Source organism: Rattus norvegicus, chromosome 7 (genome assembly GCF_021556685.1).
Source record: "Rattus norvegicus strain SHRSP/BbbUtx chromosome 7, alternate assembly SHRSP_T2T, whole genome shotgun sequence".
Taxonomy (NCBI): Eukaryota; Metazoa; Chordata; class Mammalia; order Rodentia; family Muridae; genus Rattus; species Rattus norvegicus.
In genome coordinates this window covers 39,007,711-39,035,502 of record NC_141540.1, presented here as the reverse complement: position 1 = coordinate 39,035,502, position 27,792 = coordinate 39,007,711, and the positions used below count along the sequence as shown (strand labels likewise).

The 27,792-nt window shown below is 39.5% G+C and overlaps 1 protein-coding gene and 1 long non-coding RNA gene across 13 annotated transcripts in view; both read right to left on the bottom strand.

Moving 5' to 3' along the window:
* The window catches only part of Cep83 (centrosomal protein 83), a 109,174-nt gene that overhangs the window by 54,312 nt on the left and 27,070 nt on the right, over nucleotides 1–27,792 (bottom strand). For all 12 annotated transcript variants that reach the window (XR_015624320.1, XR_015624321.1, XM_087558468.1 and 9 more), the window contains exons 2-5: nucleotides 18,687–18,953; nucleotides 18,086–18,236; nucleotides 12,287–12,379; nucleotides 9,644–9,775 (exon numbers count right to left, since the gene is read on the bottom strand). Coding sequence is in view for 10 of the 12 variants with exons in the window: in XM_087558468.1 (XP_087414594.1) it covers nucleotides 9,644–9,775; nucleotides 12,287–12,379; nucleotides 18,086–18,236; nucleotides 18,687–18,832 (522 nt within the window). In the remaining 2 variants the exon portion in view is untranslated. The remainder of the gene's footprint in view (nucleotides 1–9,643; nucleotides 9,776–12,286; nucleotides 12,380–18,085; nucleotides 18,237–18,686; nucleotides 18,954–27,792) is intronic.
* Nucleotides 3,885–6,305, bottom strand: LOC148004625 (uncharacterized). The gene is made up of 2 exons (XR_015625257.1): nucleotides 5,491–6,305; nucleotides 3,885–4,918 (listed from the first exon to the last, which is right to left on the bottom strand). It is a non-coding gene; the product is annotated as an uncharacterized LOC148004625 (long non-coding RNA).

The window sequence follows — 27,792 nt, the reverse complement described above, 5'->3', positions numbered from 1 at the left end:
CACAATAAAAATTCATGCAAGGCCAATTCAATGACCGCTCCTAAAGTTCTCCTTACTGGTTTGGCTTACTCTACTTAATTCTTTGGCTATGTCTAGGCTACTAAACCATCTGTTTGTGAGGAACCAATTCACACAAAATCTGTATAAATAAACACAAATACAATCAATGAACTTCTAAAGTAATGGCCAAGTTTATTAAAGCCCTAACTGTAATTATAGCCTAGGTCTTATCATGTTCACTATTCCAAGGTTTATCACAGTCACTAAGGAACTCAGAGGCAAAATACAATAGAATTCTCTTCCATAACAGATGCCACATGCTTCCAAATCCGTGGGTTCCACAGTTTCCTAAGACCTGAGGCATCGCAGAGGCCCCTTGCTGCTAAGGATGAAGGGACTAAGCACTGAGAATAGAAATCCCTGCCCCCTTTCTTGGTGATTTCTTCCTAGTTTAGTGTAACTTATCACCACATCTGCTTTTAAGTTTTATTTCTTTTTCATTTTAATCTCCATCTTCTAAGTGGTGCCAGGGATTGTACCAAGGCCTTGAACAAGATACATCAGTGTTCTACAGTGAGGTACAAGCCCAGCCCCATCAGCAATTCTTTTCTATTTATTTCTCTATAGCAGGGTTACCCTTATTATTCAATTGAACCACTGCAAAAAGCAAGACCAATAGCTATTTATAACCAGAATGAATATTGAAGGCTCAATCTAAGTCACAAGGACACTAAGGGAATGCTCTGGCACACAGACAAGGCTGGCTGAGCTCTCAAGGAAGTTAAGAACTGAGAGCTTCCATGGGCTGTTTCCTCATCTTTAAAACGCCAAGTAAGGTTCTCTTTGATCTTTTTATCAGCCCTACAATTTAGGGATTCCAAGTTTGAATTTGTACATGATGGACTTTAAAGATATTAACAGGGTATAAAGATGAAAATATCCAGTATCTAAACATATTTTCGAGAAGAAACTCACCCATGAAGATAAGCATCAAAAGTCCAACTAAGGGCTGGGTGATACACTAACTTAGTATGCCAAAACCATGGGTTTCAATTCCAGGCACCGTGCCCACTCCCTTCAAAAAAACAACGTGACAACAAAAAGCACCAAATAAACAGAAAACATATAATTAATTCATCTTTCCTATTCCCTCACCAATATTTTATGTAGAATAATTTTCTCCCAGAATTGTTCTTGAACTACATTTATTCAGTTTCTTCTTCCTATTTGAGGAACTAACTATATGAGTCTGTGTTAAGTTATATTATCTTTAACTTTTAAAAAGTTTCCTATATACACACACCGTATTTATGTCATTTTCATACATACATAAACCTACTGAGTCCAGTTACTGTTGCACATATGCACATGTATGCAAGGCTGACCACTTTGAATGCAGAACTTGTCAGGTCTCTGATCTCTGGAGAAACCAGACTCTCCCTCCCTCAGCAGCCACTGACTGCCTCTAAGTTCTCACGAGGGTAGAGCCTTGAGAAAATTTCCCCCACCTACTCTGGCATGTTGAGTGATGTAAGTCTCATGCAGGCAACCACGCAGTTGAGATTTCATGAACGTAGCACCCTTGGCATGTCTAGAAATTACTTTCTCACAGCCATTGTCCTGGTTCTGCCTCTACAACCTTTCTGCCCCTCTTCCATGATGCTTTATGAGTCTTAGGTATAGAGGTTGTGCTGTAGAGGTCCCAACCAGGGTTGTGCATCCCAGTCACATACTCTCTCATTTTGACCAGATATAAATCTATGTGCCATCCCTCCATCTTCTGCAGAAGAAGCTTCTTTGATGAAGGATGAGAGATATATTTCCCTATGAGAGACATATTTCCCTAAAGGTAAACATTTAGAACATCTGAAAGCTCCATTTATTTAGATAAGTATCAGTAGGTTACCCTCTGCAGTGTATGCCTTTCCATGGGATCGTAGCTGGGTTTACAGTAGTAGGCATGCACTTACTCCTACTGAGCAGGCCTTGAAGTCCCATAAGATGACTACTGGGTTACCCCCAAGATACAAGTGCCACTTCTGCACTGTAGCAGCAGCTGCTTGGCCAGCGGTTATTGTACTGCGCAGGCTTTACAGCTGGGGGCAACTGATGGTTACTTCTCTTTCTCGGCAGCTTGCAGAGCACCTTAAAAACCTATGGGAGCTAGACCTCAGGAAAGAGCCTTCCAGCTCAGTACCAGTTTGATTCCTCAAGTCCTGGGACAAAAATATGTGGTGTCTTCAGCAACAGCCTTCAACTTCTAGAAGGCAATCAAGGGCAATGGAGCTAGCCTATATTGTTTTATGGTTTCCTGAATACCCCTGGTAAGCCACTGCTTTTATTTCAGCTTCAGTTTAAATGAAGGGCTTAGGCTGGGTGATTCTGTACCATAGTGTTTATCATTTCCATAAAGTAATTCAAACACACATTTTGTTTGGACAGTGATGCAGACAACGCGTTACCACTAAGCTACATCCTTGGCTGCAAACAGTTTAATACACTATCAATACAGGTAGGGTGGCTCAGCTAGGGAAAGACAAGGTATAGCACAACTTTAGACAACAGTGTCCTCAAGTGAGAGACAAAGTCAGTAGTCACACTTTTGCAGTGCCCATTTTAAATATAAAATATATTTAAATATATTTAAACATAAAATATAAATATATTTATATATAAATATAAAATATATTTTTAAATGTATGCTGAGAGGCACTGGTCTGATACCTGCAACAGCAGCTGAAGCAACGACAACTAGCAAACGACACTCTAGATTAGAATTATATAACTCCTCAACCACAATTCACTATCAAAACCCTTCCTACCCAAACTGTTTACCGCTGCTTTCTGACTACTGAGCTCCTTAATGACTTGTACAGTAAGTACTAAGTCTTTGTGTCCTCTGCAATGGGAGAGCCTGTTCTATTCTACCCAACCCCTGCCACAACAGCACCCCTGGCTCACTCATCTGGGCGCAGGCTTGCACACACCCTCAGTTCTGTCTTTCCCTCCACTGTTAATCACAGTCACATGCCATTTTCCTCCATGTCCTTCATTCGTTTCTATCGCAGTTCTTCCTCTCAATCTGCAAAGGTCTTTCTCTAATTTCTCTTCTTTGACGTCTGTCCAAATCTGCCTATACTGAAGTTCCACTCACACTTACTTTATTCTCTTTAGAACAAAAACTTGCTTGACAGGTAAGACGTTTGATATTAAACAATTTTGCTTTTCTAAAGCTGAGGTAGTATAAAGGACAGGAACAGATCAGGGATTTCAAAGAGTAGATGGCTTTTTTTCAAAGGACAATAGTATCACTCAGTAACCCTGAGGCGCACACAGGGAAAGGTAGTATACTTAAATGCTGGAATCCATCCTTCTCTTATTGTCTTTATGGTAGAGCATACAGAAATAGGTAAGCTGTGCGACCAAGCGCCTAGACTTGGTTTTTCAGTGTTTTAAAGCTACTCCTACACTTCCTTCTGGCTTGAAAGAATGCTGCCATTCTTACCTCCTTCTGCAAACAGTGTCTTCAACTATTGCTTAAGTTATTTGAAACAACAATATCCTACATAGTCTAAGATGGCTTCTATGTAGTCAAGGCTCGGCTTAAACTTTTAAAATATTTTATTTCTTAATTATGTGTATTGGAGAGAGAGAGAGAGAGCGTGCGTGCGTGTGTGTGTGTGTGTGTGTGTGTGTGTGTGTGTGTGTGTGTGTTTGCGCGAGTGCATGTGCACACATACAAATATGCACTGGAGTATAGGTGCTGGCTGGCAAAAGCCAAAAGAAAGTGTCAGATTCCCTGGAGCTGGAGTCACAGGCAGTAATAATCCACTCAAGATGGTTGCTGGGGACCAAATTCACTGTTTCTATGAGAGCAGTGTCTATTCTTTTTTTTTTTTTTTTTTGGTTCTTTTTTTTGGAGCTGGGGACCGAACCCAGGGCCTTGCGCTTCCTAGGTAAGCGCTCTACCACTGAGCTAAATCCCCAGCCCCGCAGTGTCTATTCTTAACCACTGAGCCCGACCTCTGACCTTGAACTCTTACTTCACCTGACTCAGTCTCTCGAGTGCTAGGATTATAAGCATGTATGATCATGCCCACCTTGGGTTTTTTAAAAAATAAATCCTTTGTTATCAGATAATGATACAGTATAATATCTATTATCTCAGTGTTGGCATCTATTGCTATCTTACATTTAGTTTTAGAACCTTCTAAATGATAGGAGACAAATTATTTCAATTAAATCTTGAAATAGCCTGTTTTTGGGACTCTAAATCAAAAATAAAATGTGTTTTCCTTTGCATCTTATAAAACCACTGGTGAAAAGAAAGGACAGTACAAGCATCACTGAATAACGGTAATGCCTGTACCACACACCTTCTCTGATGAAACACAGCAGGTTAAGGGCACAGCACCTCACGACTGCCTGGTGGAGAGAGAAGCCCATAGGCCCTGCACTGCTCACTACAACAGCAGGGCCGGGTGTGAGAGTACTTTATGCTCAGAAGGACTAACTTTGGTATTAGGAAAATGCTGGTCCTATGATTTAGAAAGTACTGGAATGTATATTAAATATTATAGAGACCTGGTAAGTTCTCCTTAAAAGTAAAATCAATTATTAGCTGCAAGTTGACCAATGGATACCAGATCCTGAATTTGTTTTTTAGTGCTAGGTCTTTGATTTCCTTTATATTCCTTTGGCTCTTTATCCAGGGATAGAGTTAGGATATCGTCACACATTTGATCTTTTCAGGCCTCACCTGTATACCTGCTAGAACCGGAGACATTTATTTAGTCTACAACTAACTCGATGCATCGTGCATTAAAGGATTTCCCATCCTGGCTGATGTAACAATACATTTGGACCAGTTCCATGTGAGCTCTGGGTATTGCTTTGTCTGAACCAATAGAGAGGGTCCCTGGCCCTCTGTGGCAGGACTGAACCTCTTGCAGAACAGATTAGCACTGCTACTGAGCCACCCCCACCCGCGGCCTGAGAGAGTGGTTCCTGAAATGGAGTGTCGTACAGCAACACAGGGCTTTGCTTTGTCTGTTTTTCATTCCTTCTCTGGCTCATACAGAGGCACTAACTAGTAATTAACTAAATACCCAGGGACTACCCTGCAAGATACTAGTGTGTCTGTCAAGTCCAATGTCATGGCCTCTCCCAGTTCTGAACTTCAATGTCTACATACGCAGCTCCAGCATTTCATCCTTATGAAGTTTTCATACTTACAGCCAAATGTAAGAAAGCGTAACATTATTTTATAAAAATAAAGACATCTTCTTTTCTGCTTATTGTGTGGATCCCTTTGTGAATTCTACACTGCTTCACCAACTAGGTTGATACAGTACTGTAAGCCCTGTATTGCTGTACGACACTCCATTTCAGGAAACACTCTCTTAGGCTGCGGGGGTGGCTCAGTAGCAGTGCTAATCTGCTTTGCAAGAGGTTCAATCCCTGCCACAGAGGGCCAGGGACCCTCTTTACTTATCCATAAGAAGTCATTCTTCTGCTACTCAAGTTCTATTGTGAAACTGCAAAAATTAAGTCACACCTCCCTGTTCACTCTGAGCACTGTTACTAGTTACAGCCCCTCAGCAGTTACTAACTATGCCCACTAGTCCTGAAACACTCAGTCTTCCATGAGGACTAGAATCAGCTTCTCACAAACCCTTGTTAATGTTACTATTTTAATCCCCTCCTATGAATCACAAATGTTCTTACTGGCACTCAAATGAAGAATTATTTCCATAAGGTTTCTGATTTAGTCTACCCAGACTCAGAGGCATTACTATCGATGGGAATCATAACTTTCTGAAGTATATTTCTTAAATAATACAACTTGAAAACCAAAACCTATCCTTATTCCATAGGCTACATAATAGATATTGATTAAAATTGATCTTATTAAAAAGGAAGCCTTTTATCTAAGCAGTAGGTCTCAACAACAAGCTTAATGTATTCAGTAAATCATGTCACAAACTGGTACATTGCCATCTAGGTTTCACTGTTCCCTTACAGGGCACAGACAGAACAGATTTCAGTCTAATCCTTAAGGACCTCAGAATTTTCAGAACAGGAAATGAATATTGGCTTCCACTTCCCCAGCTTCATCTGCTCTAAACTAGAAAGTAAGTTTATTCTTTGATGCCAGGCATTGACTTCTCTTTAAAGCGCTAAACAGCATCTTCATCCAACAGAAAGAAACTTCACTTATGTCAAAGTCTACTGTTAGTTATAGCCACCATCATCATTTCAGCTAGCTACAGCTTCTACACACCTTGCTGAACTTTTATGTTACGAAGTCTCCCTCTTTAAACCAACCAACCTACCTACCTACCTACCTACCTACCCACCCACCTACCTACCCACCTACCTATCAATCTATAGACAAGAATCTCACTTTGTAGTACTGGCTGGCCTTCAATTCACAGAATTGCCTGTCTCTTTCTCCAGAGTCTTCCCTTTAATCATACACACACACACACACACACACACACACACACACACACACACACACACTTCTTTTTTTAAGAGGTATTTATGTATATGAGTGCTCTATCTGCATGTACATTTGTGTGTCTGAAGAGGGCATCAGATCCCATTACAGATGCTTGTGAGCCACCATGTGGTTGCTGGGAGCTGAATACAGGTCCGCTGGAAAAGCAGCTAATGGTTTAACCACTGAACATTCCTTAAATCTTATAAACAAAATTCCACTAGCTTCAAAGTGTTTTTCTGTGGCTTATCTACACCTACAGTTTAGATCTGCACCTACAGTTTAGTTTTCTCCCAGACCAATGTGTGAAAGGCTCACTCCCGCTTTAGTCACTGGGAGTTGGTGAACATTTTCAGACGGAGGTGAGCTAAGTGGTCTTCCTGTCGCCTCTCCAAGGAGGCCTCAGCCTTTCCTCTTGCTCTTCCCCCTTCCTACTAGCCACGAAGCCACCAGTTCTTCTGCCTGGGTTGCCTCCATAATGGTGTGTGCTATAGGCTTAAAGCAAAGGAACAAACCACTCGCAAACTGAAATCTCCAAAACCTTTAGCCAAAATAATAATACTTTTCTTTTTATAAACTGATCAATCTCAGGAATTTGTTACAAGAGAAAGACAACTGACACACAACACATACCTTCTTCAGCCTTCATAAAATTGAGAAGGTTTAGGGTCCAGATTATTCTCTGACTTAAAGAAGTGCCCCAGCCATCTGATCATCTATCCAGGCAACTAAAACTCTTTCTACATGGGTTGTTTCACTTTCTTATCACTCGTGCGTATTCACTAGAGCAGCGTTTTAAACTCCCTCAGAAACCTTTCCTTTGCTAACTACTGCAGTATGACTGCTAAAATCTGACTAACTGTTAAGCAGTCCAGCTTTGGACTGTCTTGGGTGTTAACACACTTTCTCTGTAAGATTTAAGCATTTCTAACGTTTGGATTAATGTTCCCTTGAATACTTAGAAGCCTCTGTAAAGTATTAGCTGGCCTAATTTTATTATCATGGCTAAGGGGGCAGGGAGACTGATGAAAGAACAGTCAGTCAATGCTATATTTACTCTACAACATTTCTTGTTACATTCCGTCTCTGATATGAGCAGGTCATATCAGAGCACCCCAAAACAATTACAAAGACAGATCACAATAGCAGACTGCAGTAATAATGACAAGGTCTGGAAATGTATGGGACTTGCTACACGTTACCATTACCCTGAGCCGCACAAACATGAAGCAAGCATACATACGCTGCTGGCAAACTTACCCAACGGACGGCCTAAAACTTCAATCTGGTTATAGAAAGGCAATGCAGCAAAGGGCATAAGTACGATTGACAATACATGCCTGAATTGTACTCTATAAATTCATATATTTATACCACTCTAAACTGTAAACAGGAGGGTGGCAGAGGTAAAACTCCACTTGGAAACTCTGGAATTATATTTGTTATTCCTATAAACTCTAGTTGAAATTACTGTCTGCTGTTTCATAAACCACAGTTGCCTCACCAAGTTTTACTGTCTACAGTACTATACTAGTGCACAGTAACTGAAACACTACAGTAAGTGACGAATTGGGGACAGGGAGGAGCAGAAAGTCTTTTCTAGACTCTATAATAGCCCTTAAAATATCTAAATTTTCAAAATTATTTGGTCTTTTCTAAGAGAAAAATATATTAGTAGTAACATTTTTATATCAATGACAACAAAACCAACAAAATCAGGAGACTGAATAAGACATACAATCACTATAAAGTAACCCCACCAACTGATTCCAAAAGCAAGGTCTAACCTACAGCACTGAGAACCATGAAAACCTCGGCACTCCTCTTAACATACCGACCCTGCATGTGACGTGGACGTGGGCATCCTTTCTACAACAGAAGGCCCACGGGCCACTGAGTCCACTTACTTACATATCTGAATGAAGCCTTTTACAATCACAAACTGTATCCATCAGCTCAACTCTTAGTAAAATTGAAGCCATGGGATGGCCAGTGATCAAGAGTGATAATCTCAAATCACTGATAATTTCAAACTTAAAACTCTAAATGAGAGCTGAGATATAAAACGGGATATCTACATTCTACTGTTAAGCTAGCTAATGCCTATGAATGTTTTGACAAATCTTGTGCCTCGGCTTCCTAAATTTCGAATAAATAAGTCTTTTCTCATCTTACTATTAATATTAAAATGAAATTATAGCCAAACAAGACAAATAAAACTGTAAGAGAAAAATAAACAGCTAAATATGAAACTCACTTTAAATATCCAGAATGTTCAAAGACTATTGTGTTAAAAACTCAAATGATGAAGAATCTAGATAGTTTCTTATTTATGGAACAACTAAGAAACTGCTCATTGATAAAAATAAGTCAGCCTAAGCCAAATATTGTTCTCTTAGCTTTTTCAGATGCCTAAAACATTACAAATATTTGGTAACAACTAAAAGTACAAATATTTTCATCCCAAATAAACACAATGATATCAATAGTGTGTAGCTGCTCTTTCTGTATAGCATGGAGCACACTGCTACAAATACCAGCCTAGCTTTATGGGTGTTAAAGTAGAATTGTATTTGTCCCCTTCTATAATAAAAATCATCAAAGAGCAAGCTGGAGAATGAAGGGGAAGCAGTTTCAGCAGAAGGAGAAGACAAACTGCAGGCTGAGGCAGGACCGCTGAAAGCAACAGACAAAAGATCAGTGCGTGCTGTGTGGAGCGAGCACTGCAGTTGCCGGCGTCCAATGAGAGGGAGGCTTACGCTTAGAGCAGCATGGACCTGGCACAAAGGCGTAAACTAGAGCTACCTGGTTTGGTCCTAAATAGAGAGAACAATACTAAATAAGGAGTCACGTAAGTAATATTTACAGAGAAAACTCTCTCTCCATAGCCATGAGCAACATGAGACTATGTGATATATCCCTCTCCACTGGCTAGGGCAAAATAAAACAGAAAATGAAATAAACAGCCAAAGGAAAACATTCACAGGAAATTGCTGACAAACAACAAAAGAAAACAAATTTTTCACTAATAAAACATAATTACACAATCTATTTTAATTTGGAATTTATAAAAATATATAGTCATAAAATTTCACTCACTCGTACAATCTCTGCTATAAACCAGTGTAACCAATTACCTACCTCTGACTTGTATTTCATTTTTTCTTCTTCTGAAATACGAGTAAGCTCTTCCTTCTGGTGTTCAAACTCTGACTTGAGGAATGTGTGCTCGTAGCGGAGCTTGTTGTATTCAGCTCTGTACCTTTCCACTTCCTAAATTACAGAGAGATTGCAGGGCATGACAACTTTATAAGTCAAATTCGTGCTCTCCAAAAGTCACTGTACGGTATACTTCTTAGCTGAATTAACAGTCACTCTCAAAGGAAAAACAAGCTTAACAGAAATACAAATGAGAGGGAAGGTGCTGGCTCAGCAACGACTATTCTTCCTGCTCAAGGGCTCTGACCTCCAGAACCAATGTTAATGCATGGTGGACCTGGTGGCTTGCTAGTAATTGCAGTCACTGGGAGGCAGGGAGAAGACCCTGGGAGCACATTAGCCAGACCTCCAGAATCAGTAAAGCCTGGGTCAAATAAGAGAAGCTGCCTCAGGTAAAGTGTAATGGACTCCTAACATCGACTTTGGTCTCCACACATGCACTTAAACATGTGCCCAATACCCACACATGCACACGCATATCACACATACATACCACATACATGTACTTTTACTCATGAAAAAAGAAAAAGAATAATGAAACAGATTAGTACCCTCCTTGAAATGTACCAATAAAATTACCATTCAAGTAATTTTTTTGTCTTCACTGATTCTCACTGTAATAATAAAAGTATAACATCAAAATCACCACCTCTGTACTTACATATTAGTTAAGAATGCGGTGTGTCTTTCAAAATACACCTAGATTTTAACAAGTACAGCAAGGTATAAGAGAGTCTTCTCCAAAAGTCAGACAAGATAAACTCAAGGTAGAAAAAAAGGTTATACTTAGTTTACTAACTTAAGATTTGATCAAATATTGCAAGAGTTGAACTCAAATATACTAGTCTGAAGAATATACAGCATTTGAACTCTCCCAATTTACCAAAAACACACCAAAGGTGCTCTAATGTTGCCACCCAACCATCTATAAAAGCTACGGTCACTCCAAATACTCCACAAGAAACTTAGGCCGCAGTCTTGTATGGGAGATTCAATTTCAGTAAGTGACATGAAACTAAGCAATAATGAAAGTCAGACCCAAAAAATAATATGACTTAACTTTTTAACTGCAAGATTTCTAGGCTAATTTATAAGCTAAGAACATGGGGATGATATATGAAATACACACTGTGACTACAAAACTGCTTGCACTTACCTTGATTACCTTTGGTACTGCTAATTTTATTTACAAAAAATTCAATCTATAGCCAAAGCATAACAGATACCCTGGCATATAAGGTATCTGATATATCGCTACTAGAGGCATATTTGAAAACTCAGGGTGATCAATCATTACAAAAGAGGATTGTCCAACCACTCCCACACAATGGCAGTATTTTAGACTACTCCAATCTCCTACAGGGGTTCATTTTGTAGGGAACACTAATAATTTATATATGTATGATCTGATATATGTTTTTAAAGCAAGCATATAAAATGTCTAGGCCAGTACCTAATTTACTTTTCTGCATTCTATTCCTGTCACCTTTATCAAACATTTAGTAATATAAGAAATCTTGTCTCAACTCAAAAAACAAGTATTTTTCTTTTTGAGATTGTGTGATCACTAATATTGACTGTCCACTTGACAGATCCAGAATCATCTAGAAGGAAAAGCCTCCCAGACATCTCTGCAGGATTACAGAGATGTGGTTAGGCTCTGTGAGTACCTGTGAGGGACTAGCCAGTTTAGGGTAACTGAGATGGGGAGACCTACTATATGGGAGGGTAGCACTCTCAGTGTACTGGGGTTCCGGGTTAAAGAAAAGGAGAAAGGATCTAAGCACAAGTCTTCGTCATATTCTGCTTCAGAGCTGCAGACAAGGCCAGCTGCCTCACGATCCTGCTACTGTGCCTTCGCTACCATGATGGACTCTCTAACTGCAAGACAAAACAAACCGTTCCTTCTATACGTTGTTTTATCAAAGCAACAGGGAATGGAACAACTCCAGCTTATGTGAAATGCATCCTTTCATTTGACAAATAGCTCACCTATTGTATGCTAGGAACTGTTCTTAGGAACTTGTCAACAGAAAACCAGTTCTTCCACTCATTCAACTTCCACCCTAGAAGTACTCGACAAAAGTAACAATAAATAAGCAAAGTAGCATGTTAGAAGCTAACAGGTACTAGAGAAAAACTAGAGCTAAGTAAACTCCAAAAGTTTAAATAGTGGCAGGAAAGCAGGCTGGACTATTGAGTGGAGAAATGGCACCAGAAGTAGTCAAAGTAGGCTCAGTGAAAAGTGATACGTGGGGCAGATTTGCAAGAGATTAAGGAGTCAGCCAAAGAGATCTAAAAACAATATTCACGGCAGATATAGTGCTAATGCTAAGACTCTGACTGTACACTGTAGCTGCTAAGACTCTTGCATTGCACTGTTTCTTCAGCGTCAAGCAAACATTAGGAGGCCAAGCTAGATGGAAGAACAGAGAACAGAGAGGTAAAGAGTCCAGTCCTATTATGCCTCAGAGTCCAATGCAGGGACTGCCATGCAGAGCGTTTGCGTAAATGAAGGGTGCTTTCTGTGGAGACGTGAAGATGTTCTTCTCCTTAATTACTTACTTCATCAAGAGTCCGAAAACGTTCTCGCATTGGAGCTTCTAATTCTTGTTGTAGTTGGGCTTTTACCAATTCCAATTTTTGTGGTGTTAATATCTAATATACAGAAATATAAACAACTATAAATACAAAGATGAAGAATCCTCCCTTCTTCAAGGTCTCTTCTACAACATGTATGAGTTACAGACATTTTTACACTGTGGCTAACTTCTACAACTATTAATATAGACTTACTAAGCGTACACTCACCAGGAAGAGCCCAGCAGTTAATGTACCTGTCACACACGCCATGTGTGCAGTAAGCTACCATAACTGCAGACTCAGAAGGTGGAGACAGGATCCCCAGAGCACGCTGACCACCAAGACTAGCCTGTGTCAGGCAGCTCTGGGTTTCATCTAGATCCGGTCTCAATGAAAAAGGTAAAAGAGCAACTGAGGATGGGTCTCAACATCCACATCAAGCCTCCACATGTACCGGCATATATGTGCATTTTGTAGAATGTATTTTGAGCAACTATGGAATATTGAATAAACGAATGAAGCTGAGCATTACTCATGTTTTCAAAGAAACTCAAATATGTACAATGTGCGCGCGTGCGCGCGTGCGCGCGCGCGCGCACACACACACACACACACACACACACACACACACACACACACACACACACACACACACACACACTGTGGGTGAAAGGGAAAAATAAACACAATCAATCCCTGAAACAATACTTTAAGAATCTCAATCTTGCTATCAGAGATATCAAAAGTCCCAGTAACATCACTAATGAAAAAAGTCAGTGACGAGTTTTATACTGGTGGTGCACACCTTTAATCCAGGCACTTGGGAGGCAGAGGCAGGTGGATATCTCAGTTCGAGGCAAGCCTGGTCTACAGAATGAGTTCCAGGACAATTATGGCTACAGAGAGAAACCCTGTCTCAAAAGAAAAAAAATTGATAGTTGTTATTTTGACCAGAAAACTAGTTATGGCTCTATTCTGTCATGCTCTCCTACAGAACTTACTTCAGTGAATAATTAATATTTATGTAAGCAACATATGGGCAGACTCCTGTTGCTCAGATTCGTCATTATTTCCCCAACACCTTCATCAATGCCTACCATCCAGGAACTACTGAATTCCTGCTTTGTGAATCAGTGAGAAGAACAAATGAACAAATGCTGGCTAGAAAAATAATGTAGCTCCTATTTCTATGAGTTTCTCTGAAAACATGAATAATGCTCAGCTTCCTTCCTTTATTCAATATTCCACAGTTGCTCAAAATACATCCTACGAAGTGAAAGTCTTCTCGATATAAGACGTTATGTAACGTATGATAACTCACACACCATTCTGTTCTGAGTATCTCTACGCAGTGAGTTGGCCAAACCCACAAACACCCCGCAAAGCAGCCACATGGAAGGACACAAAGAACAGAACCTAAGCAGCTTCCTGATGGCTGTGACGACTTAAATGAAGCGTACACCTTCTCATAAAGAGTTCAAGTGACAGCGTGATAAACAAGCCACACACAAGTAATACTAAAGTAGCAGCCAAAGCTATTAAAAAGTAAAAACAGAGAGAAGATATTTCAGAAAAAAATGCACGCATGCACGCACAAAAAGACTAAAAGTAATAGAATCTCAGTAAGATAGGAGAGAACTTTAAATTACATTAAAGGATAACTTAGATCTTCAAGAGGTGAAAGTGACAAAAATATTTAGATATAACAGCCCCAAATTTTGTTTGATACTTCAAACTTCTTAGGGGTCCTCTGGTTTGAAGAAAAGAAGAGAAACAGATACTCTCCTGACAAGATCCTTTCTGTGATTATTTTATTCCTTTATTTGATCTGAGATCTTAAGATGCAGTTGCACTGGTCCACACATATTTCTCATGTTTAGCATTTTTATCTTTTGGAAAGGCAAAGAACTTTTCTGGAAAAGTATCCAGTCTGTTCTCTTTTGTTCAAGAGTTCTTCCTTCAATTAATCTTATATTTCACTTTTTACTTCAAGCAACAAAAGACAATGGGACGATCTAGATCTCACTTTTCAATCTCTGTATATTACACTGTTGTGAGTTACCTGCACACTTGTGTGCAAATGGACACGCAAGCACGCATGTGGAAGCATGTGTCAGGACCTCGTTTGCACGGCAGAAACGGTACTGAAGGAGGCACCTCTCCAGTCCATTAAATCTTTAAGCTAATTAATCAATATATCAGTCACTGTCATTTTTCTTATTAATGTTGCTAATTACCCCACTAATAGTTTAATTTCCTCTTTAATTTTTAAAATATTATATAAAACAATGGATTTCATTATGACAGTAAATGCATATACTGGTATACTAGGACTTGTAAATGTTTTCAGCCATGTATCCCCAATTATTATTTAACAAACTCTGCTTTCTGCGAGATTTACAGAACACACTTTACTAAGCTCAATGCACTACATAACACATTTAGCAAGTAGTCTCTTTCCCTTTAGTTCCCAGTTCATGTTCTTGCTGCCTTCTGAACCTTAAGAGTCCAGATGATGACAATCTAATGATCATGTAGGCATTCCAAAGCTGCTTTGAATTTTACGGTGATTCTCAAAATTCTTATCTTTACTGACTTTCCACTTATACATTTGAGGCATGTTACACTTGTAGCCAATTTTCAAGTACCAAAACTTGAGCAACATAATGGTATAAAAGACTTAAAATTACATGCCTGCATTATCTTACAGTGTTCATGGATTAAAGCAGTGGTTCTCAACCTTCCTATGCGGTGAACCACATACAGTTCCATGTGTTGTGGTGACTCCAACCATAAAACTATTTTTATTACTATTTCATAACTGTAATTTTGCTACTGTTTTGAATTGTAATGTAAAGATCTATGTTTTGGATGCTCTATAAAAGGGTCATTTGACACCCAAAGGGATTATAATCCCCAGGTTGAGAACCAGTGTTAGAAGCACAGCTAAGCTTCTGTTCTCTACTTAATGTTAAGTGAATGCAGCTAAGACATAAATCTTGCCTGGGACCAGGAATTCTTTTCTAGCTTACTAGTTAATAGAATCCAGCCCTTCTGCTACTAGAACTATGGCCTTCAGCTCCTAAAAACTGCCCATGTACCCACTACTATCTTCATATGGAAGCTGCTTCTTCCAAGTCATTGGAACTTATTTGCTATTCCTCACCCCTGGAGACTTTTTTTTAAGGTGTTATCTGATTAGTAAGATACTAGGGCTGTCTTAGAGTTTTACTGCTGTGAATAGACACCAAGACCATGGCAAATCTTATAAAGGACAACATTTGGCTTACAGGTTCTGAGGTTCAGTCCATTATCATCAAGGTGGGAACATGGCAGCATCCAGGCAGGCATGGTGCAGGAGGAGCTGAGAGTTCTACATCTTCATCTGAAGGCTGCTAGTGGAAGACTGACTTCCAGGCAGCTAGGGTGAGGGTCTTAAACCCAAACACAGTGACAAACCTACACCAACAAGGCCACACCTCCTAATAATGCCACTCCATGGGCCAAGCACATACAAACCATCACATTCTACTCCCCGACCTCCACAGGCTTCTTCAAACACATGACTCTATGGGGGCCATATCTAGCCATAGCATAATAAAAAAAATACATTTAGTCCAATTTCCCAAATCCCTTAATCTATACCAGTCTCACCAATGTTAAAAGTCCAAAGTTCAAAGTCTTTTCTGAGATCCATCCAATCAATTAACTGTAATCCCCAAATCAAGACAGGAAACCAGGTGGACAAACTCCAAACTCTGCATTTCCATGTCTGATTTCAAAGTTTTCAGATCTCCAACTCCTTTTTCCTCTTTGTTGACTGCAACAAACTTCTTTTCCTGGGCTGGTTCCATTTCTTATTAGCAGCTTTCCTCAGGAGATATCCTATGGCTCTGGTATCTCAAAAATTTGGGGTCTCCAAAGCAGCTTTAATGTTACAGCTTCTTGTTCCAATGTCTGGGATCCACACATGATCTTCTGGGCTCTGCCAAAAGACTGGCGTCACTTCTCCAGCTCTGCCCTCTGAGGCACTCTAAGCTCAGGCTGATCCACTCCACTACCACTGCTGTTCTTGGTGATCATCCCATGGTACTGGCATCTCCAATATGTTCTGCTGCAACTAGGCTTTCATAGGCTCTCTTTATGGTGACAAACCTCAAATCCTTTGCATGACCCCTTCAGTCCTGGGCCATCAACTGCAACTGAGACTGCACCTTCACCTATGGCCTCTCATAGTGCCCAGCCTCAGCTGTTTCATGACACCTTCAAAACCAGTGCCAGCTGGGTGACTTTTACACATTACCAAGTACCACTGCAGCAGGAGGTGCAACCTGGGCTATTCTAGAACACAACTTCTTTGTGCTCTCAGAAAACACTTCCCAGAATATTTCACCTCAGTGATGCTGCTCTTCCTAATAACCGTTAATTTCTTAGCTGCAGCTCACCAGCATCAATTATCCCAGAAGTCCTTTCTACTATTGACTCTAAAACCAGAGCCACATGGCCAAAACTGCCAAGCTCTGCTGCTTGCTGGGGCTGGAACATGGCCCCCTTATTCTATTACATTATCACCATTTTTTTGTTTTCCAACTCCTTCACTGCCTAAGCTTGGCTGTCCTGGAACTTGCTCTGTAGACTCTGAACTCAGAGATCTGCAGGCCTGTCTCCTAAGCACTGGATTTAAGTTTTTCTTCACCCAGAACTTGCTCTGTTCTAGGCTGGACTTGAACTCAGAGGATTTTTTGCTGAAGCAGACACTGGTGAAAAGAAGTTTTGCTATAGCAGACACATGAAAGGATGTGTAGAGAAGGAATATAAATATGACGCCCTCAGACAGTGGGAGCAAAAGCATTGGTTTGCTTTGCCCCACCTTACTATACACTAACAATACACATGTATGTATTGGTTCGCCTTACACTGCATTGCTGAGCTGCACTTGTGGTGACACCATTGAGAGAAACTCACCAACTCTGGTGACGCTCTGGTGGCATCCTGCCACTTCTGCAGACTCAAGCCAGTTGGCAGAGTGTTATCAGCTGACAGAGGAGTTTTGCTGAGACAGACTCATGTGATGAGGCCCATGAGAGGACATGTGGTTGGACTATAAATAAGACTAACGCACAGTGTTGGCAATGGGCTTACATAGATAGCTTTGCAACACTTCTTGGTCTCGCATATCTTCACTTTGTTGAGAAAGGCACAGCAAAGAACTTCTCCTGGTGTCCCTGCTGGTCCTGGTCATGATTTGGCAGAGGCCTGGCTGTGTCTGCTAGGTCATGCCACTGCCACTGATTCGTGTTTGATATCCTAACACTACTGGACTGGACTGATAATATATTCATGAACTGTTTGGAAGTGGATCAGGCTGCTGCTGCTAACCTCTGAACTGAATTGCTGATTTCCTGACAATGCAGATTGGATATGCTACAAAGAATTTCTATACAGGTCCACTTCCCCTATACCCTAAAAACCTTTCTTTTCCACTACCTCTGGTGGGTGGTGGGTTAAAAGGGAGGTTAAAACATTTAAGAACCATTATTAAAAGTAGATTTTGGAAAACCCAAGCTACACTTTTCATGACCCCCATGTTACTTAGGCTAATTAATATGCGGTTGGGGACTACAGTTTAAGAAGTTGCATAGAGTATAAGAAAGAATGGATTATATCAACCGCAGATAGAGTGAGGAACCATTAAACATAAAAGGAAACATATTTACCAAAACTACTTATTTCCATTAACCACATGACTAATTTTATATAAATTCAAATATAAAATCTTACCTGCAGTTTCATTGCTTCCATGTCCTTAACTTTCTCTACTAATTCCCCCCTTAATTCTTCAAGGAGCAGTTGGAATTTTTCCTGGTTTGTTTGTTTTTCATTTAACACACGCTTAAGTTCATTTTGTGATTTTACATATTCTTCCTGCAACCTGATTTAAAAAAAAAAAACAATTTTAAATGAATATTTTACTTTCAAATTTACTGCTTCATATAAAGCAACCAATAACACAGAAAAACAAGGCTGATAAAAGACATTTCATTAAACTTTTAGCTGTTTTTCTTTGCAAACTTTTATTGAATTATTAACACTAATTTCTGAAAGCAATTTTATTGTAAAGGAGAAAAATACACACACATTTATTGTTTTGCTACTTTTAAAGTAAGACTACATTCATAACCCACTTAATACAATAATAGATTTGAACAAAATAATTTAAAATATTTTACTATATTCAGTGTTAATAAAACACTGCAAAATAACAAAAATATAGTGTGTGTTTCAGAGCAAAGATACAGCCAGTACAACTCCAGTAACAAGTTTATAAGCAGCAACCTCTGTCCCCCCACCAATACTTTATCTCTAAATTTAAGTCACTTACCTTTTGTGTTCAATTTTCAGAGCCTGATAATTATGTTTATGATGTTCACATCGTACCCTTTCATCTATTAACATACTTTGGAACTCAGGTTCAGGATTCAGCCTACTGTCTCCTCCGGGTGGAAATATGCTAGGAAATGTGTCCATATTTGTAAGGTGGCTGACATGTAAGGACTAAGCTGTGGCGTTTGTATTGTGTTAGTTCCTTCCAGGAAGTATTTCCAACTTCTTTCCTGCTAAGGCAGAATCCCAGGGGACCAAATCATGCCTGCAAAGAGAATGAACATAATTAATACTCAGTACCTTAGGCATCCTGTGGTTTTACATAATTGTCATCAATTATTTCATTGTTAAATAAGAAAATATTTATTGTAAAAGTTCAGTTTTTGTATTCCTACCTCTTCATAAAACAAATGCTAAAACGAAAAGCTGTAACCATCAAGTTCACATCTCTTGCCTCACTAAATAGAAGAATGACCTTCAGTCTGAGTCATCTTTGATTCACAAACTAACCTGTTTCTCAGTTAACTAGAAAACTTTCAAGGGTGGATCCTGGTATAAAATATATATTCTAATAATTAAGGGGGAACATATCTAGAACTTGTTAAGTGTCTGAAGAAAATGACAATCTTCATAAAAATGACCTTCGGTAATAATCATGACTGTAATTCAAGTTGCAAAAGGCCTTCTGACACATGGAAGACTGTACTTGAGCAGCAGACTCAAATGGGAAAATCAATCAGCACACAAATATTGAGTCTCCTATGTGTGACACATACTTCTGCTAAGAACAGAAGATCACCTCATCCATCCCCCAAATACTGACCCAAGATTAACTACTGCAATAACTAAATGCTTATTGCATAAACAAGTTAAAAATGATGGGAAAGTGTTTTGCTATAAGAAAATAAAATTAATTCAAATAGTTCTATCCCTTTAACATCATTTTACATGTATGTATGTACATATGTATGTAATTTTCCTTCCTTTATAGGTTATCATGAACTTTCTATTACAACAATGGATCGTTGGCTTATGAAAACTATTCTCTAAATTACTCCATCTTACTTGAAAATATAGTCTCTGATAAATTAGTGTCACATCTAACGTATAAACATATGCTTATGTACAAACGTACACACGCACCTTTAAAATGAAATTGGTATTGCCTAGATTTCCTATTAAATTCTACTTTAAAGGGCTGGGGGTGGGGGTGGGAGAGTTGAGGACCCTTTGTTCCTTTACTCTTCACACTCACCCCACTCCCCATTTTAAACACTGCTCAACTGACCACATCAATTCGTTCAGAGATTCCAACTTCCCAGGCGTTCTGAGGAAGGCTGCAAGAAGCTCAGTCTTGCATCGCATGCGGAACCTCTAGAGACGGAACATGGGTATCACACTGTCAGCCAGGGGGGAATAAAACAACTTACAGCAGGTTCCTGATTTCCAGTTACATTTTGTAAAAATTAAGAGGCTCACCCTAACAAGTAAACACCAAACAAAGTAAAAAAAAAAACCAAAAAACAAAAAAAAACAAAAACTCTTCCTGGATCCAAATAAGAGATGAGATCACAAAAAGTAAGCCATACCCACAAAACTGAAGAGGCTGATAGTAAAATCCAATAGCGGTTACTAGAACAGAAATGGACATGTAGGAGTGTTTCCAAGCAAAGACAGGAAAACCTCAAGTGTAATTAACCAACTGTTGAAGCTAGATGCAGGCAGCTTTCTGACTTTAAAAACTCGAGGATCCAATTTTAGGTAGTTCTCATACTTTTTTGAATTTTACCTTCTGGAACCAACTGAGTTCTCAAAATAAATATTAGGGAGAAATGTTATGACAAAAAGAAGTGACACAGAAGCACTCTGAAATAGACAGTAGCAGTCCAACCTTCTTAACAAAGGAAAATCTGTTTAGCTTGCAACCCACTCTGTGGTGGTGTTAACAGAGCCTCTGACCTCACAGAGGGAGGAAGAGGACTAAAATCTAGCACTCTCCAGCATCCTCCCCCATAGAGGAACAGTGCAGGAGACTGAATGTCACTAGCAACATTTCCAGCTCAGGGGTACAGCTCATCAAGAGTCTTAGGTCAATCACATAACTTATAGAACTCTGTCCCTCTCCCTATCCTTATTAAAGTATGTAACATGACTTCTAATAATGAAATGACATATCATTGTAATATTTACTTACATTAGAAGTACATGTTTGTGTATTCATATACCTACACAGAAATATGAATTTGTGGCTGTCCTGGAGAGCCTGAAAGACATCAGAGCCTCCTGTGAGTGTCACTGTGACGGAGAATGTGTGATGGGGTGTGAGAAAAGATGGAAAGTAGGGAGATGGAAGAGAAAGAGAAGCCAAGGGGTTCACAGACTGGAGAAAGGTGAAACTGGAGACTGGATGGTAGTGAGGAATAGGGAGATAGGAGGAACCTATGGGCTTCATGCAGGCTGCCACCAAGGGCCACTTCCATGGTCCATGGTCCTAGGTCCTAATGCAGCTAGGGTTTTGATGTCTATGGCCAAGTTACCACCAAAAGCTAAGCAAACGTCTGTAGTCTGGACTGCCACCCAAGGCACTGTGCTGAGCTAGCCCCACCCCTTGCCAGCCACCACACTCTGGAGAGCAGGCTCTACCCTCTGCTGGCTGCAGTGTTAAGTGGACTAGCCTGGGCATTGCTGGAGAACTCACCCTGCTAGTGAAGAAGCAGGAGGGCGGGGAGCTAACCCACTCAGCTACCTCCCAGGCCCAGATCCAGGGCTTTGAGTTGGCCCACCCTAACACCTACCCATCTGCGATCTGCTGGAACACAAGAAAGGACCAGTCCTGCAGATCCAAAGCTGCAGAATATCTCCATGACACAGGTCAACAACAGGATATCCAAGAGGAGTCCCCAGTGAATATTTCAAGTAGAGACATGGACTATTAAGAACCAAATTCTAGGGCTGGAGAGATGGCTCAGCGGTTAAGAGCACCCGACTGCTCTTCCAGAGGTTATGAGTTCAATTCCCAGCAACCATATGGTGGCTCACAACCATCTGTAAAGAGATCTGATGCCCTCTTCTGGTGTATCTGAAGACAGCTACAGTGTACTTATATATAATAAATAAATAAATCTTAAAAAAAAAAAAAAAAAAGAACCAAATTCTAGCTCGGCAGAGAGGCTCAAACCTTTAACTCCAGCATACAAGAGGTAAAAGCAGGAGGATTACTGTTGAGTTCAAGGCCAGCCTGATCTACACAGTGAGTTCTAAGATAATCGAGGCTACATAGACAGACCCTGCCCCACACTTCCCCCACCAAAAAAAAAAAAAAAAAAAAAAAAAAACATATTCTAGCATTAAATCACAAATTAAAAAGAATAGTAATCATACAGTGTTGGTTCTTAAACCAGTAAGGAATTATACAAATAATCAACAAAGACAAAGATAGCTGGACAATTTGGAAACTAAGCACACTTCTAAATGTGTAGGTAAGGGAAGTAAGCGCTACTGAAAAGAAGGAAAACTGGTAGGGCCACTCTGGAAGACAGTCCAATACACTAATCATTCCCTGTATTTAGTAAATAATTACAAACATACTTCATATTTTTAAAAAAACTGTATATACATCTTTATAGCACCTTTATTTTTAATTGCCAAAATCAGGAAGTAAATAAGGATGTTCTTCCATGAGTGGAAAAATGTAGCGTCAACATACAAATTCAGCACTAATAAGGAATAAGGTAGCAAGTTATGAGAAAAAAATAGAGAAAGCATAATTGCATATTGCTAAGTCAAACTGACCCAGTCTAAGAAGGGTTTCTGTAAAGTTCCAACTATTAACATTCAGGGAGTGGGGTCACAGAGGCATTAAAATGATCAGGAGTTGTCAAGAGTGAGGAAGGATTGGGAATATGTAGAAGAATTTTAAAGTAGTAAAACTTTCTATGATACTATAATATCAGATATGTGCTTCTAAACAATTGGCAAAATTTTTAGAACACTATTACAAAATAATGAACCTTAATGTAAATGTGGGACTTCGGTTAGTAATAATGTGCCAAGGAAGGCTTATTTAGTTGCACTGCCAAGAGAAGTTGTACCTGTGGGAAGAATAGGGAAAACCTCTGTACTTTTAATTAATTTTACTATTCACCAAAAACATCTCTAAAAAATAGTTTTGTGAGCTGGGCATGGTGGCACACACCTTTAACCCCAGCACTCAGGAGGCAGAGGCAAGCACATCTCTGTGAGTCTGAAGCCAATCTGATGAGTACAATGAGTTCCAGGCCAGCCAGGACTACATAGTGAGAGCCTGCCTCTAAATAAATAGTTAAATGACAGGTTAATACAAGAGAAGTGTGGAAAAGGAATACATGACAGAAATCATGCATAGTTCAGGAGCCCAAAATATTCCTATTGTTTAATTCTGTATAATAAAAGGCTCCCAAATTCTTCTCTAGTATGACCATTAAAAAGGCTACATGGAAACTTTTTTTTTTATTATATGTTTAGCCATTTGCTAAAAACAGCTGTTTCAGTTTTTAATATTTTATTTATTTTAATTTTTATTAGATATTTTACGTATTTACATTTCAAATGTTACTCCCTTTCTCTACTCTCCCATACCCCTTCCCCTCTCCCCTGCTTCTGTGAAGCTGCTCCCACACCCACCCACACAATCCCACCTCAACACCTTGGCATTTGCCTACATTAGGGAAAGGAGCCTTCACAGGACCAAGGGTTTCTCCCTGTATTGATGCCAGAAAATGCAGTCCTCTGCCACATATGAAGATAGAGCCATCCATGTGTATTATTTAGTTGGTGTTTGGAACTCCCGGGGGGGGGGGGGGCGTTGGTTGGTTGAAATTGTTGTTCTTCCTGTGGGGTTGCAAACCCCTTCATCTCCTTCAGTCCTTTCTCTAACTCCTCCATTGAGGTCACCATGCTCAGTCTGATGGTTAGCTGCAAGCATCCTCATCTGTGTCAGTAAGGCTCTGGCAGAGCCTCTCAGGAGACATCCATATAAGGCTCCTGTCAGCAAGCACTTCTTGGCATCAGCAATAGTGACTGGGTTTGGTGGCTGCAAATGGGATGGATCCACAGGTGGGTGAGGCAGTCTCTAGATGGCCTTTCCTTCATTCTCTGCTCTACTCTGTCCCTGTACTTTTTCCCATGAGTATTTTTCCCCCTTCTGAGAAGGACTGAGGCATCTACATTTTGGTCTTCCTTCTTCTTCAGCTTCATATGGTCTGTGAATTATATCTTGAGTATCTGTCTTTGGGGCTAATAACCACTTGTTAGTGAGTGTATACCATGTCTGTTCTTGAGATTGGGTTACCTCACTCAGAATGATATTTTCTAGTTTCATCCATTTGCCTTAGAATTTAACGAAGTCATTGTTTTCAATAGCGGAGTAACACTCCATTGTGTAAATGTACCACATTTTCTGTATCTATTCCTTTGTTGAGGGAAATCTGGGTTCTTTCCTGCTTTTGGCTATTATAAATAAGGCTGTGATGAACACAGTGGAGCTGGTGTCCTTGTTATATGCTGAATCATGGTTTGGGTATATGTCAGGAGTGGTATAGCTGGGTCCTCAGGTAATACTGTGTGCAAATTTCTAAGGAACTGCCAGATGTATTTATAGAGTGTTTGTATCAGCTTGCAATCCCACCAACAATGGAGGACTGTTCCTCTTTTCTCCACATCCTTGACAGCATCTGTTGTCACCTGAGTTTTTTATCTTAGCCATTCTGACTGCTGTGAAGTGGAAGCTCAGAGTTGTTTTGATTTGCAATGGAAACTTTTAAAACTTATTTAAAACAGGGTTTTACAACTTCAGCATTACCGCTGTAAAAAAGAATACAATTTTTAGTTGTCGGGGGCTGTCTTGTATATAATATTTAACAACATTCTAATCTCCATCTATTAGACGTCTAATAGTACCTGGCTTAGTTGTGAAAGTCAAACACCTATACATATTGAGATTTATATATATATATATATATATATATATATATATACATATATATATACAAATACATATATATATATATGTATTACATAGCACATTCTGTGGATTGTTTTCTGTTCGGAAGGGGAAATATAGGGATGGTTATTATGTGCATGTCAAATTTTATATTTAAAAATCTTAACAAACCCTTTCCTAAGGTAGTTGTGCCATTTTCTATTCAACCAACAGCATATGAGAGCAAGTTCTGCTTCCTGACATTTTTGCCAACAGTTGGGGCTGCAAATCTAATTTTAGCCATTTTGGAGAGTATAAAGTGTTATCTCATTGTAGTTTTAATCTGAAGTTCCCTTAAGTACTTTTTTACATATTTAATAACCTATCATAAATCTTTTAAATCTATGAAAAGATCTTTAAGAACAAAGTAAAAAAATAAATGGTAAAATGAGCACTAGATAAATATATTTTAGGAGGTAAAAGCCCAGATTTAAAACTTCTCAGTACATTAATGACTTACATAAGCACACATTCCCATTCACTTGCAAATACTAACTTCATTTCCAAGGAAGCCTTTCTCAGCACTCTGTATCTGACCTGGTGAATTCACTGTAAAAGCAGTAAAGTGAGTCAGCCCAGCATGCGCCGGCTGAAGGAGAACATCATCATCACCCATAAATGCAGGTTGGAAACCAGTCTAAGCAACACACTAAAACTCTCTCGAAAAAGAAAATATAAAAGCTCAGTAATGCATTACTTCTTCAATGAAGTACTAACTCTACCAACATATTTAATTTTCTGTATACTAGATTATTAGTAAGTATAACATGCAGTTTCACTCCCTCCATAGCAAGAAATATCTATATAAACAGTCTCAACACCTACAACAACCAGAAGCCTATATTAAGATCATAAAACCACAAAGTAAACAAATGGTATGGCCACCCACTCAATGTCAATTTAATCTTAACTCATTTTTCTCATCTCATCATGGCTTCCAGACTATTTGTAAACTGAATGCTAGTTTCCTAAAAGTTATCCAATTTCTGTGTGCTATGAATATGTACGAAAGTATTCAAACAGGATAAACTAACTCTAGATTATATAGGTTGGTCTTAAATATAATCATGTTTATACATTCATTCATGGCAAGGTTTCTTCTGTAAACCAGGGTGGCCTTAAACTCAGAGATCTGCCTGCTTCTGCCTCCCTAGTGCTGGGATTAAAGGCGTGCGCCACCACTAGTAGTATACCTTTCAGAGAAGAAAGAGGGAGTTTCGAAGAAGGATGACCAAAGTGTGGGTGCTTCAGTCTTTCTTAAAAGGGGGAACAAAAGTATTCACAAGAGGAGATATGGAGACAAAGTTTGGAGCAGAGACTGATCCACCTGAGGATGCAACCCATACACATACAGCCACCAAACTCAGACAATTGCTGATGCCAAGAAGTGCATGCTGACAGGAGCCTGATATAGCTGTCTCCTTTGAGGCTCTGCCAGAGCATGACAAATACAGAGGTGAATGCTCCAAGCCAATCATTGAACTGAGAATGGGGTCCCCAGTGGAGGAGTTAGAGAAAGACTGAAGGAACTGAAGGGGTTTGCAACCCCATAAGAAAAACAATACCAAACAATCAGAGCTCCCAGGGACTAAACCACCATCCAAAGAGTACACATGGACAGACCCATGGCTCCAGCTGCATATGTAGCAAAGGATGGCCTTGTTGGGCACCAATGGGAGGAAAAGTCCTTGGTCCTGCCAAGGCTGCCCCCCCAACCCCGAGTGTAGGGGAATGTCAGGGCAGGGAGGTGGGAAGGGGTGGGTGGGTGAGGAGGGGGAATACCATCATAGAAGAAGGGGGAGGGGAGATGGGATAGGGGGTTTCTGGGTGGGAAACTGGGGAAGGGGATGACATTTGAAATGTAAATTTTAAAAATGCAATTTAAAAAAAGAAAAAGGAAAAAAAAGAAAGAAAGAGGAAGTTTGAGGTTGTAGAAGATGAAACAAAGGTTAGTCATAAAACAAGAAATGTCTGGAGCCATAAAAGCTGAAAGAGGCAAAGAAAATATTCTCTCCTAGCGTCCTGGCAACAATCTCATTTCACAGGTCTAATCTCTTAAACCAAAAAGGAATAAAATCTGGAATATTTTAATAGAGTAATTTGCATAACAAGTACAAGTTGTTACCACTCTAATTGGCTGCATGAACCTGGGAGAGTGAAGTCTAAAAATGTGGCCTACTAAATAAAGTCTTATGCAATAGCCATCTTTATTCAAGGCATCAGACAATTTATGCTCTGAGGGTTAGACAAAGTCATTACAAGCAAAGTTCACTTGAGTAGTATACAAGTGAACACAAGAGTCAGGTCACATGAGTTTAGGTTGTACACAATCACAAGAATAACTCATGTTCAGAAATGCCATTCTGAATACTGGATAAGATGATGGTAAACCCCCTCCTGTTTATTACACCTGGGAGGAGCGCAGAAGCACATTCCAACAAGACGTTTTTCTTGCTTACTTGGAGTTTCTTCACAAGCTCTCAGAATCTCCTCACACAGCTTCATTCATGAACTGTGTTTCAACACAGATCACTAAAACACCAACTTTCTATTTATTCCTAATTTTTTTTATTAAAACTCAAAATCTTTACTATAATTTTAAATTGACTAGTCACATATCTTTAATTTCAAACAGTGACTCACATAACTATCCATTTAATAGACACTCAAAACAGACACACATACATGGACAGACATCTATATTTACCAACTAAATATATTCATTATGCAAACTTTTAAGTACATAATTCAGAAGCTGGAGAGAGGGAGGGTCCAGCAGTTAAGATCACACACTGCAAGTTGTTTTTAAGAGAACCCAGACTCAGCTTGCAGCACTCACGTGATGGCTAACAATCAACTCCAGTTCCAGAAAACCCAATGCCCTCTTCTGGCCTCTGCAGGCACCGTACGTGTAGTTCACATATATACATGGCAAGCAACATTCATACACATAATTTTAAAGATTCTTTTAAAATAGGCACAAAACAAGCATATTCAAGCCATAACAAGAAAAAGTAACACATCTTTAAGCCCTTAGTGATTTAGTAGCTACAGGATGTCTTTGAAAGGCAGTTCTACTAACACC